The sequence below is a fragment of the Passer domesticus genome, chromosome 6, assembly GCF_036417665.1.
Source record: "Passer domesticus isolate bPasDom1 chromosome 6, bPasDom1.hap1, whole genome shotgun sequence".
Taxonomy (NCBI): Eukaryota; Metazoa; Chordata; class Aves; order Passeriformes; family Passeridae; genus Passer; species Passer domesticus.
In genome coordinates, this window is record NC_087479.1 from 50,579,266 (window position 1) to 50,598,895 (window position 19,630).

The 19,630-nt window shown below is 40.7% G+C and overlaps 1 protein-coding gene across 2 annotated transcripts in view; it reads right to left on the reverse strand.

Moving 5' to 3' along the window:
* PDE3B (phosphodiesterase 3B) overlaps positions 1–2,942 on the reverse strand; it is an 83,774-nt gene extending 80,832 nt beyond the window's left edge. The window contains exon 1 of one of the 2 annotated variants that reach the window (XM_064425412.1): positions 226–2,942. In XM_064425412.1, coding sequence (XP_064281482.1) covers positions 226–1,209 — 984 coding nt within the window. In that variant the 5' untranslated portion in view covers positions 1,210–2,942. The remainder of the gene's footprint in view (positions 1–225) is intronic. The other variant, XM_064425413.1, reaches the window with a different exon arrangement.
* Positions 2,943–19,630: the final 16,688 nt, after the last annotated feature.

The window sequence follows — 19,630 nt, forward strand, 5'->3', positions numbered from 1 at the left end:
TACATTATTATGATTTAGCACCCACGCAGAAATAAAGGGTTATATCGATTCTGCAGAACCGAGCTGAGAAACCCGCTGAGGGACTAACATTCGCCTCCATTCCTCTAGCAGGAGTTTGTTAGTGAGCAGACATCCAGCACAGACACACACACAGCAGCCAGGAAAAGCTATGGAGTGGCGCTCATTCCTCCCAAAGTTTCTCCTTCAAGTTTCGGAGAAACCTACCTGCTCTCTGGAAATGCAAGGCAACGAGGGTCTCCTAAACATTTTGCAGCTGCCGTAGTAGCTGACCGAAGTTTCCCCTAGGGACACGCAGCTAGATCGCCTCCTGGGTCTGATCACAGGCACTTTTTCCTCCACGCTGGGGAGCCGTGGGTGGCGGTGATGCTGGTGGTGCGCTCCTCGGCTCTGCGCCGAGAAGATGCCGTGCTCCCCGCCACAGAGTGCCAGGAGGCAGCCTGCCACCCCGACCGTGCCGGCCAGCAGCGGGCCGAGCGCCGGGGGCAGCGCCTGGAGGCTGCTGAGCGACACCAGCCACACCAGGCTGCAGAACACCAGGACGAGGAGGCTCCGGCGCAACTTCAGGGAGCTCTGCGGCAGGGTCAGCGCTGCCACCGAGACCAGCACCGTCAGGAGCCTTCCTAGGAACATCTGCGGCTCCTCTTCATGCCCCTCCGCGGGCAGCAGCCACTGCAGCGCCACGAAGTCCCCCGAGAAGCAGCACAGGGGCAGCGCCAGCAGCCACCAGCGGGTCGTGCCGCCGCCGTGCTCCCCGCGCCGGCCGCCGACCAGGTAGCAGGTGAGGAAGAAGAAGGCACAGGCGATGCTGAAGAGAGGGCTGAGGAAGCGGGTCAGGCACAGCAAGGCGTGCAGCGGCCGCGGGCTCCGCCAGCTGCTCCCGTCCTGCTGCTCCCGGGCGCTGCCCCGGCCGGGAAAGGCCAGGAGCGAGAGGGCAGCGGCGGCCAGCACGCCCAGGGCGAGCCGAGCCCGGGAGGAGGAGGCGGTAGGAAAGAGCAGCAAGGAGAGGAAGCTCTTCGGGGGATCCTGCCGCAGCGGGGTCGCGCAGCTCTTCACGTATCCGTTCCGCAGGCTCTCGGCGCTGCCGGGCACGGCCGCCCCGCCGCCGTCCGGCTGCGGGCAGTGCTGCGGGGCTCTGCCGGCCCCGGCGGGGGAGGCGGCCGCCGCCACAGCTTCTCGCTCTTCCCTCATGGTGGTCGGGGACGCGGCAAGGGGAGGACGGCGGAGAGGCGCGGGTCGCGCTAGCTGCGTCCCGGCCGCGCCTCCCGCATCCCCTCAAGAGAAGGGAGCCGGGCTGAGCCGCCGCTCGCCCCCCGCGGGCAGCGGCGTCCGCGGCATGGTGGGTGAGGAGGGGAAAAAAAGAGAGAAAAGGTAAAAGTCTGGCTCGCCCGCTCGCGTTCCTCAAACGGCTCCGGCGGCGGGCACTCGCTGCCGCCTCCCAGCGCCCAGCGGCGGCAGCGGCCGCGGCGCAGCCGGCGGGGGTGGGAGTGAGGCGGGGAACGGCTCCCCTCGCCCGCCCCTCTCTCTCCCCTCCCTGCCTCCCGCCTCCCCGCCCGCCTTCCCTCCTCCCCCGGGTCCCGGGAGCCGCACTTCCCGCGATCTTTTTCAAAATATAAATCTGTACGGCTGTGTCTGCCCAGCCGCCCCCCGGGACAGCGTGCGGGGCTCGGGCCGGCCCCCGCCCGGCGCCGCAGCCGCAGCAAGGCACCGTGAGGAAGCGATGGAGGGGCAGGAACGCTGGACTGGCGCGACTTTGTGCTTTATCTTGTCATCTAGCTTCGAGATGCCGCGGAAAAGTTGTTGGTACGGGCTGTAAAGCACACGCAGAGTATCGAACTGTTTTCCCTCTGAAGAGCATCACTTTTTCCTTTTTATTCTTTTTTTTTTTTTTTCTTTTAGCTCCTGAGAAGTAAGTATGGATTAGAGTAATTATCTACTTTTTTTTTTTTTTTTCCGCCCTCGTTAACTAAGTTACAGACTAGACCTCATTGCCCTACCAGGTTTATTTGCACAGCTAATACCTTTGGAATGGATCAAAATAAAAATTTTGGAACGGATCGTTGGAAGTATTTAGACTGCTGTAAGGGAAAACAGACAGCTAATGGGATTTTGAGTAATGCCTTTGCTCATTTATTCTGTTTGTTTTTTTCTGGAAAAGTAACTGCTAAGCAGTTCTAAATTTATTATAATTGTGCATGTTTACCTTGTTACTTTAGAACAAAGGTCCTTTGAGCCATGTTTCCACATAATATTGTACTGCTTTACTTACACTGGTTCAGAAATCAGTTAGGGTAAGTCAGTGGTTGCACTTTTTGCTTTTTTTATTGAAACAAGGAACTCTTGAAATTATTTTGTGCCATTGCTTGTAATTCTCTCCCTTTGAGCAGCCCCCGAGTAGCAGCTGCTTTGTGGAAGCTGTGGGGTGGCAGGAAGTGCTGCTGCAGGACACGGGCCTGAAAGTTGGCCACGAACAGAAATCGTCAAGTGTGATTCCTGACAGAAAATGCAGTATGCAATTGCAAATAGAGGAATTTGAAATGGCAAATTTCCCTCCTGTACGTGGGAGGGAAATAAGTGTTGATTTATTTTTTAAAAGGCTGATCAATCTAGCGGGATTTTAATACCATAGTACATCTTCCTCTGTTAGAAATACCCCTTCACTCTTTTTCAAAAAAAAAACAAAAACTCCTGGCTTGGTACACTTAACAAAGATTCTGTGCCATCACATTGGTTCTAAAAAGTTTTCATAAAAGAAAAATATGTAGTTCCTTTGGGATTATATTCTTACATTTTCTTGTATTCGTATGTTAGTGATATCGATTGGACCTCAATCAAGTATACTTGTAAATGCTTTTAAGGCTGAGAAATACCTTGCTTTTATGTAAATTCTTTAATTTTTTTTTATTCCCTTGAGTTCAGCTATAAATAAATGCATTCCAGAAAAAATTTGCTGGCGTCATCTTCATTAAAACACCTTTGGGTATATTCATAGCAGTGGAGACTGGGAAGTGCCTGAGGAAGACTACAGAGACAGGACATCACATGATCCCTAAATACCATGGATGCAACCATCTGTGGCTTCAGCATTTTCTGAATCAGAGGTGGTGTATTATTCTTGACAGTTCTTAGTAGGTTTTTAATCCACAAATTTGCCCAGTCTTTTTTTTTTTTTGAGTCCACGTAGATTTTTAGCATCTACAGAGCAGTACAAGAAAAGGTCCCTACTCAATGCAACTTGACTACACAAGTGTGAAATATGGGTTTTTTAAAGTTTCCTGTCTTAATTGATATTCTTCTGCTTGAACAATGAACAGTTGCTCTCTAGTCATCTTGTCTCTTGAATTCATGATTTTATATCTTTCCTCAGTCTTGCATTTATTTTTTAATAAAGTGAAGAGTTTGGGTATATTTTTTTCAGATTCTTCTCATGTTATTGTTTTTTGGGGGTTTTTTTGAGCACCACTATATGCTTTTGGAGCAGATATGAACAGGAGTTATACCCAATATTCAAGACAGAAGCACAGTCCAAATAATGCTTTCTTTCCTTATAATTCCTGTCTCTCATTTGTTCTGCTTTGCTAGGGAAGTGAGAGAGCAGATAAACTAAGCATTGTTGAAAGTGGTTCTGTTGAACATTGAACACTGTTTTCACAGTGTTAAGTATATAGATCCCAGGCTCTGATTGTTAACATCTACATCCACTAGATAATTTTATAGGTAAGATTAGGGGTTTTTTTCTGTGTTTACATTACCGTTATCTACAGTAAATTTCACCTGCCTATGAAGTCAGCGCTGTGAGGCTGTAAGAACATTCTCTCAGTCAGTAGCTTTGTATTAACAGCATACTTTACCACCTTCCCATCTTTTTTCAAAGCATTTATCATTAATTAATTAGCTTAAATTTCAGTGATATGTGTGCTGAAGAAATGTATACATTCCAAAATGGAATGGGAATATAGTTGGTATTTAATAATGTCTCTGTTGCCTAACAACACTCTTCCTATCACATTACAGGACCCTGAGTTGAGGACGTTCCAATCTAATAATGAATTTCAGTATAAAGAAAACTAGGTTTGAGTACTTTAGTGTCTGATGTAAATTAGAATAGCATTAACTAAATTGCTCCTTGTAACAGAATAATTTTTAGAATAAGGAAATAACTTTTTTATTAGCTATTTCTTAAACAAATACAGAAAAACATATTGTTTTATTAAAATTGAAGACATTTATGTCAGGGGAATGTAATTTTCTTTGATCATCCTCCAGTTTCTTACTAAAACAAGATGGGTGGCTCAGTGATTTGAGTCAGGTTGGCTGTCTCTGACTAATAATAATACTAATATAATTAAATATTTGTTTTAAATGGTGATAAATAAGATTTTCCAAGTTAAGCCTGCTTCATCAGTGGCCTCCCTGTCTTTATGCTGAGGCAGCTTTCTTGTTCCTGCTTTTCTCCCTTTCCTCCTGAGCAGAGGGAATGAGCCAATGTCTGGGTGAAAGTTTGGCTGCCAGCAAGGGCCAAGCCACCACAATAACCATGTGTACTCAGCCCTGGAGATGTGATCAGGAAAATACTGTTAAATCTTAGGTTTCCATTGCAAAGACTGACCCTGCTGCCATCACTATATTTTAATAGAGAATTTTCATTTATTTGGTCAAACTGAAAGCCAGACCTAGTTTTAAAGTGGAATTCTTCACGGATGAGACTACGAAAATATGGTGTTTATACCCACAGCATACTGGCAGTAGAATACAGCAACCCATAACTGATTTGGCAGTAAAGACTTACTTTTTCTTCATTAAATCTCTACTAGCAAAATTCATAAACTGGTGGTACCTATCTCTACAGTGGAAAATATTTACTGACTTGACTGACAATTTAATATACGTTGTCAAGTTGTGTTTGTTAGTTTCTATTGATTTGAGACGTATGAAGTTCCTTTTGCTTCCTATGTGATTAAACTTGCAAACACTTAAATCAGATTTTGAGAAGATGGGTGTATATTACTTTGTAATTCACTTCAGAAAAGCATAATAATGATTAATTTTTCAGATAGAAATTATAGTTTTTAACATAAGAATATGAACCAAAAGCAGTCCAAAAGAATATGAACCAAAAACAGTTAAATTCTCCTAATTCAGAGGATAACAATTTTTATAGCATTATTTTGAAAGTTTGGTTGGGGTTTTTTTTCTGGCTAAGGAAATTGGAAATATTTATTTATCCAGCTAACTCCACATTTTCCAGTGTCATTATTCCCAGTGATAAGTGGTCAGTGACCCTCCCATAGGATAAACTACAGGAGTCTTACAGATCTGCCTGTTATTCATCACAGTGGTTGAACAACTGCAAAAGCACAGTGACATTTTGCTAAAAGCTCACATTTTCCCCAATAGGTTATTATACAGTCAGAATAAAATGCCTTCTTAAAAACCAACCGTGTCTTTTCTCTGCCTAAAAAGAGAAATGTTTGTTTTTCCATAATATGGTGAAAGAAAAAATAAAAATGAAACTCACTGAAAAGGCCAAACCTACCAACTAGTAGTGCCTCTGTGTGAATGTCTCCATTTACACACTCAAACTTGCACCTAAACACCTTAAACTAAATTTAAAATGTAGTTTAGTGGGTGGTGACAACTGCTGATTATCTTCCTCCTTGTTTTCTGTGCAGGTTTGCTATCACTTCAGAACATTGCCAATGATAAAATAGATGTGTAAAACTTGAAGGAGTAGTTTTTGAAATTATAAAGCTGATTTGTAGACTTTGTTCTATTGGATTTGTAGGAATGGGTAAGCCATCAAAATTAGCATTTCTCAGAAAACAGCAAGGTACTCCTTCATCCAATGAAGGACCTTTATATTAATAAAGGATGGAATATCAAGAAAATAACACAGCAGGGTGTAGAAAAGCTGAAATTTATTCAAATGGACTATTCTAACAATTGAAAACGAGGGGGTGAGAAATCGACATAGGGACAGCCTTATACCTAAAAAATGGTCAATTTCTAACAACAAGAACTTCAAAAAAACTTCATCTTCTAAGGGAAAACATTGCTGGGAACCTATGACTAAGGTAAGGCTGACAAATGGGATATTCACTAAAACGTCTGGTGGAGGATGTCTCAGTGCCCGGGCTGAGCACTGCTCTCACATCCCCTTGTGCTACTGTGCCAGCTGAGAGGCGAGCTGGAGCTGGGGAGCTCAGAGCTGAGGGGAGAAGTGCAGTCTCATCCTCTTCCAAAGGCCGCCAGGGTTTTGCCGCTCTCTTCTGCCTGGGCCTCTGCGGAGCTGTGGCACCGGCACAGCCGCGTCAGGGCATGGCTGTGCCTCAGCCCCTGTGGCAGCTCCTGGCAGCAGCCACGTCCCCGGCAGCAGCACGGCCCTGCAGAGACCGAGGGGCTCTGGCGCTTCTGCAAGACACAGAACGGGAGAGCATGGGGCTGAGCCCTCTTGGGATGCCTTTGGACGCTCCTGGAGACACTCTGGCCTGGCTGGGCTTTCCCGAGCTGAGGCTGCAGGAAAGAGGGCCCTGGCCAGCTCAGCCTGGTGTCCCTGGAGCTCAGCCTGAGCCTAATTCCTCACCCAGGGCCTGAAATCCCCCTCTGCCTTGAAGTCTTGGGCAAAATGCTGCCCAAGAGGTCCAGGACTCTTGGGATCTGATCAGCTTTTCTCTTCCATGGGGGCTCTCATGCCTCTCCCGACACAGGCTTGGAACAAGACCTTGTTTCCTCCCTCCCGGCCCCTGCCCCCATCCCAGCTGCCTGACACCCCTCCCTCACCTCTCCCCAGCATCTCCAGAGCCTTCTGCCAAAGCAGCATCTGAGGACAATTCCCGTCAGCAGCAGCTCCAGGGCTAAGCCCACCAAAGAAAGTAGCACCGTGACCCACAAGGGGGTTGTCTCAGGGCCCATGGCCTGCAGCTCCATGTCCTCGGGAAGCTGGCCCAAGGCGCCCATGTGCCCCTCAGGACAGCTGGAAGGGCTGAGGGGCCGGGCCAGCATGAGGAGTATGTAGATTTTCAGAAGCCACTGGGAGCCGTGGCCAGCCATGGTGCTGCTGTAGGTTGAGCTGCCACCCCAGCACACACTTTGGCTGTCTTTCCTCACCAACTTCTGCTCACGCTCTGGGCATGGCAACAGGCTGAGAACAGTTCCCTGCACTGGCCCCAGAGGCTGTGGTGTCATAGAATCACAGAATCAACTGAATGGGGAGGGCCCCGTGCAAACACTGAGCCCGGCTGGGGACCCATCCCCAACATGGCAGATCCAGCAGAGCACTGAGTGCCACACCCACTCTTCCCTGGAACTCTTCCCACAAAGGGAACTGCACTACTGCCCCAGGCACCCCATTCCAATGTATTATGCCCCCTCTGGGCAAAAGTTCTTCCTAATGTCCAACCCAAATGTCCCTTGGCACAGCTTAAAATCTTTGTTGGCATTTGCTCTCTCATGTCCTTCCCATCTCTGAGAAGGCTGGCACTGCCTCGTCAGTGCGCTGCCTTTAGGCAGGAGAAGAGGCTTTGCCCATGACTGCTGCTCAACTTTCTGGCCATGTCAAGGGGCTGCTTATTCTAATTCTTTGATGTCCCCAGGATTTTGGGAGTTGGAGCACAGTGCAGGCCCAGAGACAGCAATGGTGCTCAGTGAATGGGGCCCTGCTTGAAGGTGCCCAGCAATGTCCAACCATGCCAGGGATGTGCCCCAGGCCTTGGTGGGAGCACCAGCTGGAGTAAGTGCCCCTGGCACAGGAGGGAGGTGAGGCCTCTGGAACTGCAGAAATCCCCTGGAACTGCAGGGGATTCTTGTGTTGGAAGGGCAGTACCCAGCCCTTGGATTCTCTTGAACCTCCTGCCTCTCCTGGAGCTGGTTGATACTTAAGGCACCATATGATAGAATACCTGCACCTGTGTAACTACGGCTAATGATATTATAGCCTCTATACACAAATAAATATCTTCATTTTCTCTCTTGTAATTTCTAAATGAAAATTTGTCTATATTTCAAAATACTAACTTTATTTTGCATTGTCTATTCTCTGTTCTAGTGTAGAATAATGAGAAAGGACTAATAATATAACAATGACTCTTTTCACTGAAGGCTGTAATCTTGGCATCCTCTTCGGCCTATTGATTGTGACCCACACATCCAGAACCTGTCTAAATCTTACCACATCAAATTTAATATTTCTTAGTTTTAATAACTGCCTTCTGTTTTTACTGCTCAATTTGATTTCTTTTTTGCCAATGCCCTGTAATCTTGGTATGCACAGAAATCAGCTCTGTTGAGAATTGCTTTTGTTTTCTCCTCAAAGCACCTTTTTCTCCTGTTCTTCAGACACATGAGATACAGATATTTGATTATTCCTTCCTAATGTAGTGCTGCCATTCCTATAAGTTTTTCACTGTGTGGACAACTTTTCATCTGTTTAGTAACTTTGGACAGAGTTGCCCAGTTCTTCACTTCATAAAACCTTTTTGTGCTTTCTTTTGAATCAGCACAGAAATGTTAGGTAAATTCTAGAAAGTCCTCTTTAAAGTTTCTCTTCAAGCACTTCATACTGTTAAGCATCAAAATAATAAAAATCAGATCTGATTGTTATTGCATGTAAACCTGCCCTGACTGTAGTCCTTGCCCTTTTATTCATGGGGAAAGAAATTATCAATTTGGTACCTAATTTGGAAAATTTCACAGAGCAGTAACTCCAGGAAATTATGAGACACATCAGTGCTTTCTAGAGCCTCCTTTTTGGCTTTCTCATCATAATCTGGGATAATTCGTGTAGAAAGTTTTGTGTATGATCAAAGAATCAGTAAATTGATGCCATGTTCAGGAAATAGTATTTTACTACCTGACTACTGGTGAGATGTAGAAAGAAAAGGTGGGAACAGAGGACTTACTTTGTGTGCAAGTTCTGAGTTAAGTTACTGCTTTTGCTGCTTTTCTTTCATTCATATCCCTTAGGAATTTGATGCCCAAATACCATTGAATTTGGCCATCAAATTTAAATTGGCTTTTCTTTGAATACTAGAGTTTTTCAATTAATTTAAAGACAGTTAGGATTACATAGGCAGTAATTGTGTCTGCCTCAACTTTTTTATCAGTTGTGCATCAATGCTTGAATAAACAGAGAAATGGCATTATTACAACATAACCAGCTAGCAAAACCAACAAAAAAACAAAAACAAAAAACTCAAACAAACAAACAAACAAAAAAAAACCCAAAAAACAAGGAAACAACAAACTAAAGAAGCATTTTGCCTCCAGAAAACCCATAAAGTGTGGCTCACTTAGGAAATCAAAAGTTTTGACCAACTTCAATGCTGGGAGAAACACCAGCATTGTGCCTTATCTTTCTGAGTTCATGTGGTGCCAATCACTGCGGTTACTCTGTAGGAACATGTGCTGCAGCCAGCAACTGGAACTGCTTGGATCATCTCCTGGTTTTCCATGTGCGAAGTGCTCTCTCTTAAATGCAGCCTGCATCAGCTGCTAAGGTGTTTGTTCATCTGCAGTGCTGAAGACTGAGAGAGAGCTGTGGTGGTTTGTAGGCCACCAAACATAATGGGAACAAGCTCTTGAAGGAGATGGCAAAATGCAGTTGTTGGAGGAATTCAAAATATATTGGTGAAAGAGGCTTCTTGTGCAAATGTATTCACTAAGCATGGTGTCAGTATTCTTGCAATTAGTTGTTGCTAATCTGTCATGTCTAAGGGTGACAGATTCAGTTGCATTCCACATCAAGCAAAGCAGTCACTTTCAAAGTAAGTTACAACATTGTGAGCTTCATCATGTGGCAGCAAAGACTGGGTTACTAAAAATTACATCTTCTGGTTGAATTTCTCAAAAAACAGGCCCATGGGAAAGAAAACTGGAAAAGAGTAATAAAAAGTAAGTTGTTTCTTGTATGATAAGGTGTCTTTAATGGTTGTTGTGCTTGTCAGTTTAAAAAGCATGGGCAATGCACTGGAGAGCACTGGAAAGATGGAGTTGCTGTGGAAGGCCATTGTTAGATGAGATTTCCCATTTCTAGTGAAGGAAAATATCCATGAGGTGATCTTTGACAAACTAATTGTGAATAGCAGAAATATTGTATCAAGTTAATTAAACACGAACTCCCTTTAGAAATTACAAGACAAAAATCTTTCTTGTGCCCGTATTTTTATTTTTATGAGAAGAAGCAGCAGCATACTGGCTTTTGGTACTAAATCCAGATGCTTCCACTATTTTATTTTTTTAATCTAAGGGGTCATACTCCTCATCTGAACAAACTGGGACTCTTTGGAAATGGACCAACATGTGCAATCCCAGATAAGAACATAATGATGTGCACCTCTACAGCTGAAATAGGCTTCAATCATACCCAGGCTCTCACTTTGGGAGTGAAAACATCAACCATTATTTTTAATGTTTTACAAACAGAATCTGTTGATGCTGATGTGACTTCAGCAGTTAGGCCATGTATAATCTACATGTCCCTATAAAAAAATTGTCTAACACTTCATATTGAATTTATGAAAAAATTTCATGGAATTGAATAACTTTTAAAACGAACATTTTTATGCTATATATAAAGTATAAACTAAAAAAAAAAAATTGAGAAGTTGTTCAGAAAGTACACGTTTAAATAAAACTCGGATGTCTTTGGCAATTGTTTTTTCCTAGGCACCATGAATTTGAATGTTCACATCCTAGCAAAAATAAAGATAATGGGCTATCACATTCAAAAAATAGCTGTCAAAGTTCTGACTTTAAGATACTTGAGAACTGTGTAATTATATATGGCACTAATTTTTTTACATGAGCTTATTTAGAAAATAGTGGCATAGTTGGGGGTGGTAATACTAAAAATGTAGGGATCCATCGAACATTACCAGATTTCACTTTTTCACCCAATTATTCAAGTACAATTTGTCATCCTATATTGTAAATTAAATTGGAGGTTAATAATAAAACAGAAGGTGACTTTCTTTATAGGTAGCATTTCTATAAAAAGTTTATTTTATGCTGAATTGTGTTTTATTATAAAATCTGCACTTTCAGTGAAATAACATTAAACTTAAAAATACATACTAATATTTCAATGTCAATTCAGTCCTTAACTTGCTAATTGAAATTTCTGTCTTGAATTGAAATAGAGGCATTTTATGGACTCTGCTTATTAATAGAGTTAAAGATTAAATCTAACTAGGGAGCTGGTTTGATTTTTCAGAGAAGTCTGACTTAATGCATGAGCATCAGATGCATTAGTATATTCTGAGAAAGATCAAAATCAGTCTGAATCAGGTCATTTATTGGGAGTGAGAGGGGAGAAAAAAATTAGCTGAGTCTTTCAGTGAGCTTCCATCATTTCCAGGTCTTTCAGATACCCATTTTATTGACCTTAAATCAGTAAGACAGGTCCTTGTTAATTAACATTCTTTTAAATTCTGTTAAATTGCTAAAATTGCATTATACTGTCAGCAGGCATAAAATAACCCAGTAAAGAAATTTGCTGAATTATACCTCTTCAGGGTCTGGCCTGTTTCAGCACATGCTTGAAGATAATCTCAACTGTTTTGCTTGGCTGTATTATTCCATTCAGTTTTGTGCATGAAAATCTTATAGACCTTAATGTATTTAGAAAATCGTCAGACTTTAATGCTTTCTTATGGTAAGTACTGGACAAGCTTGGACCTTGAAGAAAACAGAGCCACTAATTGTTTTGTTCACAGTTCAATAAAACTGGAACCTTCAACTTGAAGTATCAGGCTGCAGATATCTGACAACTAGTGGAAATATGTAAAATATCTTACTTCTTGAATAAAAAAAAATCTGGACTTTTAAACCTTCTGGTACTCTCTGTTGTTTGGAGATTAATTTTATTTTTTAGCATTCAAAGCAACAAAGGACTAACAAGACAGTCTATGCAAGCAAATTTCCAGAACTAAAACATGTTCCAAAGAAAGAAAAAATTTAACAGAATCCTGTAATTGTGACTTAGTAATTATATCTGCTAGAGATTCCGCATGAGATTAAAAATACAGCAAAATTATGCAATTAAGCTAATTAGCTCATTAATGTGGAAGTATTTTGTCATTCTAATCACAGAAGGAATTCATCTGAGTAAAAAAGCAGACAGGAATAAATTGTGGTAGGAGACAGAAATTGTCTGGTTTTAAAATGATAAATTTATGTGGTTTATGTCTGTCCTCTAAAACCTAAGCACCTACATTTCTTAGGTTAATTTTATTTTTATTACTTGTTAAGGGCAAGTTGCTGATCACACATAACCTGGGCCTTCTTTGTTGTTCAGGAAGATATCACAGGCAGTGAAAGCATTCCAGTTTCAAACAACTTGGGTCAATAATCTTTTCTATTTAAGTCTACCTCTGTAGCTAAAAGTCACTTTTGTTCCTCATATAATACAATAGGATTGCTCAGCATTTGTAATCAATACTGTGCAAAATGTCACTAATTTATCAGCCTACTCTTGGTATCTTAGCTGAAAGTCCTGTTGGCCATTCATTTATGAAGTTGTTTCAGGGGATATCTGGAAAAGGTTCCACACCCAGAGAGTGGTTGGGCACTGGAAGAGCTCCCCAGGGCAGTGGTCACAGCACCAGCCTGGCAGAGTTCAAGAAGCTTTTGGACAATTCTCTCAGGCACAGGGTGTGACTCCTGGGATGTCCTGTGCAGGGCCAGGAGCTGGACTTTGATCCTGGTGGGTCCTTTCCAATTCTGCGAACCACAGTTTATTGAAAGCAGTACCCATTAAGACAGCTCAGAATTTACCACGTAAGAAACTGCACACTGAGTGAAGTGAAATGTTTTTGTAATTCTGATGTGGTTGCTGCTTATGTCACCTCTATACAGCACAATGACACAACCCGCAATATTTGTAAATAATGCAGATGTATTTAGTTGTCAAAGGCAAACAAATGGAGGTAAAGCAGTGTCACAAGATCAAGTAACACAAAAGTGACTGGATCATTTAACTCAGCTATTTTTGTACTCAAAACTAGTGCTTGTCATCCTAATGCATGATGTTACAGTAAGAGGAGGAAGAGTTAGATGTGGAAATGTGTTAAAAAATTTCCAAGATGTGTATTTTTGTTAGTTAATATTTTTAATAAGTAGGATCTTTTAGAAAATTGTTAACAGCATGTCTGAACTGACTATATAAGTAAAAATAAGGGTATGCTATAGAAATTTTATAATTCTAAATCTAGATAATGCAAGTTATTAACTTCTGTTGATTAAATTTTATGTGCTTATTTACAGCTAAAATGAGCCCAGCATGCTGGTATACAAAGTAATGGTGTAGAAACAATCAGCCATGTGCACCTGGTGGACCTTGCAATGAAAGGATAACAACTGCAATATCAAAAGCAACACATTTAGAAAGGTTCTTCCATTGCTTTGGAGTTTTTTGTATTTGAATTTACAACAAACTTTGAGGAAAGGACCTTGAAAGGAAGAAACTGGACACAGCGATAGGTTTTTACTAGAGCTGATTAGGGAAACCCAGAAGTTGAGATTATATCTTTGCACTTGTGCTCAATTAGTAGTAACGAGCTAGCAATGACTGATGCTTAATCTAAGAAACTCACTGTATGAGCCAATAACTGTGTTTCAGTTTACATCATTAACGGAGTTCCTATTTGTCATGCACTTGCAATATCCTTTATGCCATTCCATAATGTTTCCTGTTGTGATTGTTAAATTGTGTGTCACCTAATCACCCTCTACAACACCCTGAAAGGAGGTTGTAGCCAGGTGGGGGTCAGCCTCTTCTCCCAGGCAACCAGTGACAGGATGAGAGGACCCAGTCTTAAAATGTGCTAGGGGAGGTTCAGGTTGGAGCTGAATCTGGAAATATTTCTTCACTAAAGGGCTGTCAAACATTGCAACAGGCTGCCCAGGGAGAAGGTGGAGTCACCGTCCCTGGAGGTGTTCAAGGAATGACTGGACGTGGCACTCAGGGCCATGGTCTGGTGGACACAGTGGTGGTAAGTCAAAGGCTGGACTTCAAGGTCTCAGGGGTCCTTTCCAATCTAAATGACTCTGTGACTATGTAAGATTTTATGAAAGCATGGAAAAAACTGTCTCAAGGGTTTTTTGTAACCTGAAAATCTGTCTACTTCAAACTTGATGGAATTTTATTTACATTTGGAAAAAATACTATATCAATTGCAAGTTATATGAAACACATATATCTTATTTTCTTGTAACTACTAGCGTAACACTGACCATGAAATGAGTTACAGATGTTTTTATTTAGTCAACATTCAAATATTTTTTTCCAGAGCAATAGACGTTGCACAGTAAATTTCACTGCTACAGTGTTCACCAGCACTGAACTACAACAAACTGCAGTGCTATGTTTATTTGAGTATTTTTTACTGCTACATTAAAAATGTATTTACTACAATTAGAATTTTTATTAAACATGAATACTGTATTACACCAATATATTGCTAGATAGAAAAGCATAGTGAATAAACAATACAATTAGTAAATGAAGTGAACATGAACCTGTATTACCCTTTATTATTATTTACTTACTGATTTGTAAAAGTTGCTCGTTTGTAATCTGTTTCTCTGTGACTGCTGCTAATTACAAAGACTCTAAAATTCATAATAATTACTGCCTAGTACCAGTGTGTGCTTGGTAACAGTTTGAAAGTTTGTGATTCCTGGCCACTTTGGTATTTAGTACTTAATTATTGTAGGGCTTATTGCAAAGTAGCAGTTCCCTAAATGTAGGTCTCCTAAATGTATGCATTCTTTGGGATTTAAAATACTATTCACTACTTTCATTATTTGATGTCTGAAAATTACAAAAAATCTGTGTACCAGGAGGTTACCCTGATACCAAAGCAGCTGAGTGACACACTTTAGCTGAAGTTCTTTACATCATATATTCAAATTGCTGCTGTTAATTCTGAGGCACTTTTGTATTAAAAAGTGATCATCACATGTCAGGTGGTACTGTTAACGTTTGGTCTAAACAAGATTTTATGATCTTCAGTTTTGGCCTTGATTTCGTACTGTGAAGTTGTTTATGTAGTCCTGATCATTAAAATATTACATACTTGGCATATTTGCTTTCTTTAATGCTGAAAGTGAGGAATACATCAGCTACACATAAATTAAGTTTTGCTTTTATTTATTACCATGTCCCCTTCCCACGACTGATGCATTTTTTATGTGAGTTCTGAAAGGAGTGGAATGAAGAAGAAAATAGCATTGTGGTTTTAAGGAAAAGTTTAGTTAAATTTTCAGTGCTTTCTGATACATTAGAAGAAGAAAGATAATTTTCCAGACTCAACAGTTTAGTTGTTATAAGGTACATGAGACAGTAGTGGTGTTAATTGAAATCCTTAGACATATCCTATTTAGTTACCACTCAGTCAGGTCTCCTCCACAAACAGGTCTGCACCAAATCTAATGGTGACATTAGCATATTCTGAACAGAAAAACCTTGAATTGCTGTAAAATATATTAATCCAGCATGTAAGTTAAAATAACTAGGTCATTTTCAGTTGAGAGGCCTGATTCTTTTCTTTATTGCCTAGCAAAGTAAAAGGGCCTTAGAGAGGACAGACAAGACTACTGCTTTAATATATATATATTTTATACTCAGGCTTTGAACAATAATTATCTATAAACATGCTTCTGAGAGATCTAGCTATAAGCCCTTGTTTTTATAGTAGATACAGGAATATATTGACCTGGAATGTAAGTGAAATTAGTATATAATTGATTACTATGTGGTAAAAGTTCCAGTTGCCACAGCAGTATCCACATTTGGTCAAGTTTGTTTTAGGCTGAAACATAGATAAAATATTTTTATAAATGGACATGATGGTTTAGAAAATATTTGTGAAGTCAGACCAAGCTTTTCAAGTTACTTGAAAAGTTTGTATCAAGTGACAAAATGACCTGTAGAAGTTTAACTTATGTGAACCTTAACCAATAGAATGGGTTACTTCCCATGAATTGTTAATTGCTTAATCACCAGGAATAGTTCACACATGCAAATGTAAAATATTTAGATATGGAATGCAAACAAAGGTTCAAAGAGTCAAAAGCTCTTTCTTTCAATAAGAAACCTGGCATCTGTTTTTCTTCCTTCCCCATCTTTTCCCCGCCACTTTTCACTTCATTTTTCTCTATGGACAGGCTACAGGACTTGAAGAGCTCACTTCTTAAAAAGCTTTCTTGGTGATTAGGAGTAAGCTAAAGACACTTTGGTTGAATAAGGCAAAGGTTCCATACTCTCTTTATCAGCTGATCTGTTTCTGTTCACCCTGAGGACCTTATCTGTACCAGTGCTCCAGGCCAGACAATCTTACTGATGGCAGCAGGGGAGAGCACAAGTGTCAGTCCCTGCATAATGACAATGGGACAAAAAGCACAAACCTATTTCTACTAATTGAGTTGAAATGTCTACTGAATCAAAATGATTCCTCATTTCATATATTGTGGAATGCTAGCTCCCAACCTGGAAACTTCATCTGTTTTCTTACAGCTAAGAGGCTTTTTGCTACTGCTGGAATTTTTAGTCTACATTTTTTGGGTTCTGCTCTGGGGTCTTGAGCGGTGCATTGATCTTGGCAATTGTTTCCTAATCTCAGATGATCGTTCCCTTTACATTGATAGCAAATATTCCTTGGCAATTTTCTCTTTATACCCACTGAGATCATTAGCACTACTGTCAGGAGCATTTGTTAATTAGGTTTTGGGGTTCTTCAGGACCAAATATTAAAACATCTTATTATCCCACCAACACAGCTAGAAAATTGCTTCTGAGCATTCTGTTTCAATCAGATTGGGAAAGAGCAGAATTCCAAAGACAAAACCCCATACCTCGGACTCTGATTCCTGAATGAGACTTTAGTAGTGTGTCAGCTCCATTGTGGCAACTGGAGAAGCTTTTCAGACCAGCAACATCCCATTGTTTGTTTTCCAGAGAGCCCTAAAGCAGGCTATTGTCTGTTATCATACAGTCTAAGGAAAAGCTCTGCCTGTGATCAACATCTTCAGCTCCCCTCAGGACATCAGAAGTACTTTCCAAGGCTACTTCTCTAAAAACTCAGCAGTTAGTTGTGCTCCATAAAAGACTGGACTCTTCAGCCTCAGTTCCACATTTGGAACTACCCTGTGTGCTTCTTAAACTATATCCACACGATCTTTGACCATCTGGTGACCTTTATCAGATTACTGCCTAAAGATTTTTGCCAGAAGTTTGACACTCCAATTATTGAGGGTCATATATCATCTAGAACAATCCTGCAAGCCTCACTTGACACAGCAGGGAAAGCAGTCTGTGCTTTCACCGCCCCCTTATTTCTTAGGCAGTTTTCTTGGCTTCTGTGTTTCCAGGAAGAATAAAGCCATTATAAAGAAAGAGATTTTTGAGCATCTTTTCCAAAGGAGCATTGCAGTCTACAAAGAGGGGTGAGCTGGAACATCATAACAGAAGTAAGCAGAAGTGATAGAAAATTACTTACTCCTCCACTGGTTGTTATGTCAAGTTTTGTCTTTTATTAAAGTATAGACTTTTTCATGGATGAGTCTGAGGAACATTATTATTTGAATGTTCTTCTAACTGCCCATTCTCCAAGGCCTTTGTAGCAGACTCCTGCTTCCTTGGCTAGAAGTTATGTCTGCGAGACTTGAGATGGGAAGGAGGTATGCTGTCCTCTCCAGAAGTAAATATATCATGTATCAAACACATTTGCTAGCAATCTGCCCAGGTTCTTGAATGAGCTGAGAAACAGATTAGGTCAGTCAAGCATCCATATCACATGCAGGAAGTCCATGCCAATGATCTTGAGACTTTTCTACAAGGAATGTGGTTAACCAAGACTTACTCTTCCCATGGATGTGAATAGGAAATGCCAGTCTTTTTACTCCAGAGTGGCTTCCAGACTCTTTTGTAATCAATTGTTAAAGAAGACAAATGCATTCAAATATTATTTTTTTTAATGCCCAGAGTGATTTTTTTTCCTCTTCAGACAAATACCATAATTAATAGAAGAACAAGTAAAAGCCAAATGTATTTGGCCAAGTAGGCTTAATTTTCCATGTGACACACAGAAAAGACTATTTTCTTTTCCTTGTCCTTCTCAGGAATTCTGCTCTATTTCCTGGATGGTGTTGGATTCCTCTAGCAGCTCAATCTATTTGACTGCTCTTTTAGCACTGCACTTCCAGACTAGTATCCTTCTTGGTTGTGTTGCTACAACAGTAATTCTGTCTTAAAAGGTTTGTTAATTTATTTTTCTCCTTTATCTGCTAGTTTTCAAGTAGGTTTTGAGTATCATAGTTGTTTCTTCATCTTCTCAACAATTTGGAGTGAAGAAATGTCACTTGAAATTTGAAGTACTTGTGAATGCTCATCACAGATCCTTCATAACCCAGCCTAATCTTACAAGAGTATTCATTAAGAAAGAAAAAGTATGGAAGAACACATGCAAAGATAGATATACATTTAAAAAGTTATCAACTCTTTCAAGAAAAGACCTTAAAACAGTGATAATGCTTATGCAGCAGTGCAGATTAAGAAATGGCATTTCATGAGCTGAGAAACATTCTCTGAAATTCACTTTGCAGAAATGAGTGTACATGAGTTCATCCCTGGCTAGAAACCAGAGAAAGTTGGTCAATTTGTAACCAATGCTCAAAAGTCTGCTAAAGGAGAGGTAAACCCCTCCCAAGAATGAAGCACTGCTGTTGTTTTACTGGTGTATTACACTTGCACAATGCTGTGTTACTAAAAAGTTTGTAATAATACAAATGTGCAGAATGAAGTTGTTATAGTGTCAATTCCTGACCTATTTTTCAATTTCTATCCTTCTTCATGGCTAATCAGATTTAGGCCAAAGCCCAGAAGACCATTCACAAATGTGTTGCTGGAGGGTGATACTCAGTATCTAGATTAATCCTTTAAACTCACCAGGCAGATGTTATGACGCAGAATTTGGAGATTTAATCATGTAACTGTCAGTTTTAAATAAAAGCAGAAATAAAATATATTTTATATGCTTTCCTAATTTGTTTTAAATTTGGCAGTACCAACTACAGGTTCAAGACCTAAGTAAAACTGTGGCTATACTGAAGGAAGTCACTCAAAAAAAGCCCAGTTGTAATGCTCTAAAGAGTGTAACCCAGAAACTGGATTTTAAAATCCAGTTGAACATATTCTAAAGAAATGACTAATGAGTCTTAATTGTATTTGAAATAGATACTGATGTCACTTTAGAAGAAAGCTACAATATCAAAGGGCAAGCTACATACACAAGTGAAGCTTGGTTATTATTGATAGGAAAGCAGCATCAGGGAATACTTCAAATTACATTGTGTAAGTGATTTTTTGGATAAGATCCTAAACAAATTAACTTCATGTTTAGCTTTAGAGGTAAGAAGAGTATTTTTGTCTGAAACTAATCTAAATAACATGCTGAGTATTGTGTAAAGGTAATAGTGAGAATACAGAATTTGAAGGTAATAGTGAGAATACAGAATCTGATAAAAGGAGCATTCTGTTTGAAAGGAGATTATTTTGTAACTGTGATTTACAGTTACACTCATGTGATTTTCTGCAATACAGAAAGAAATACAAATC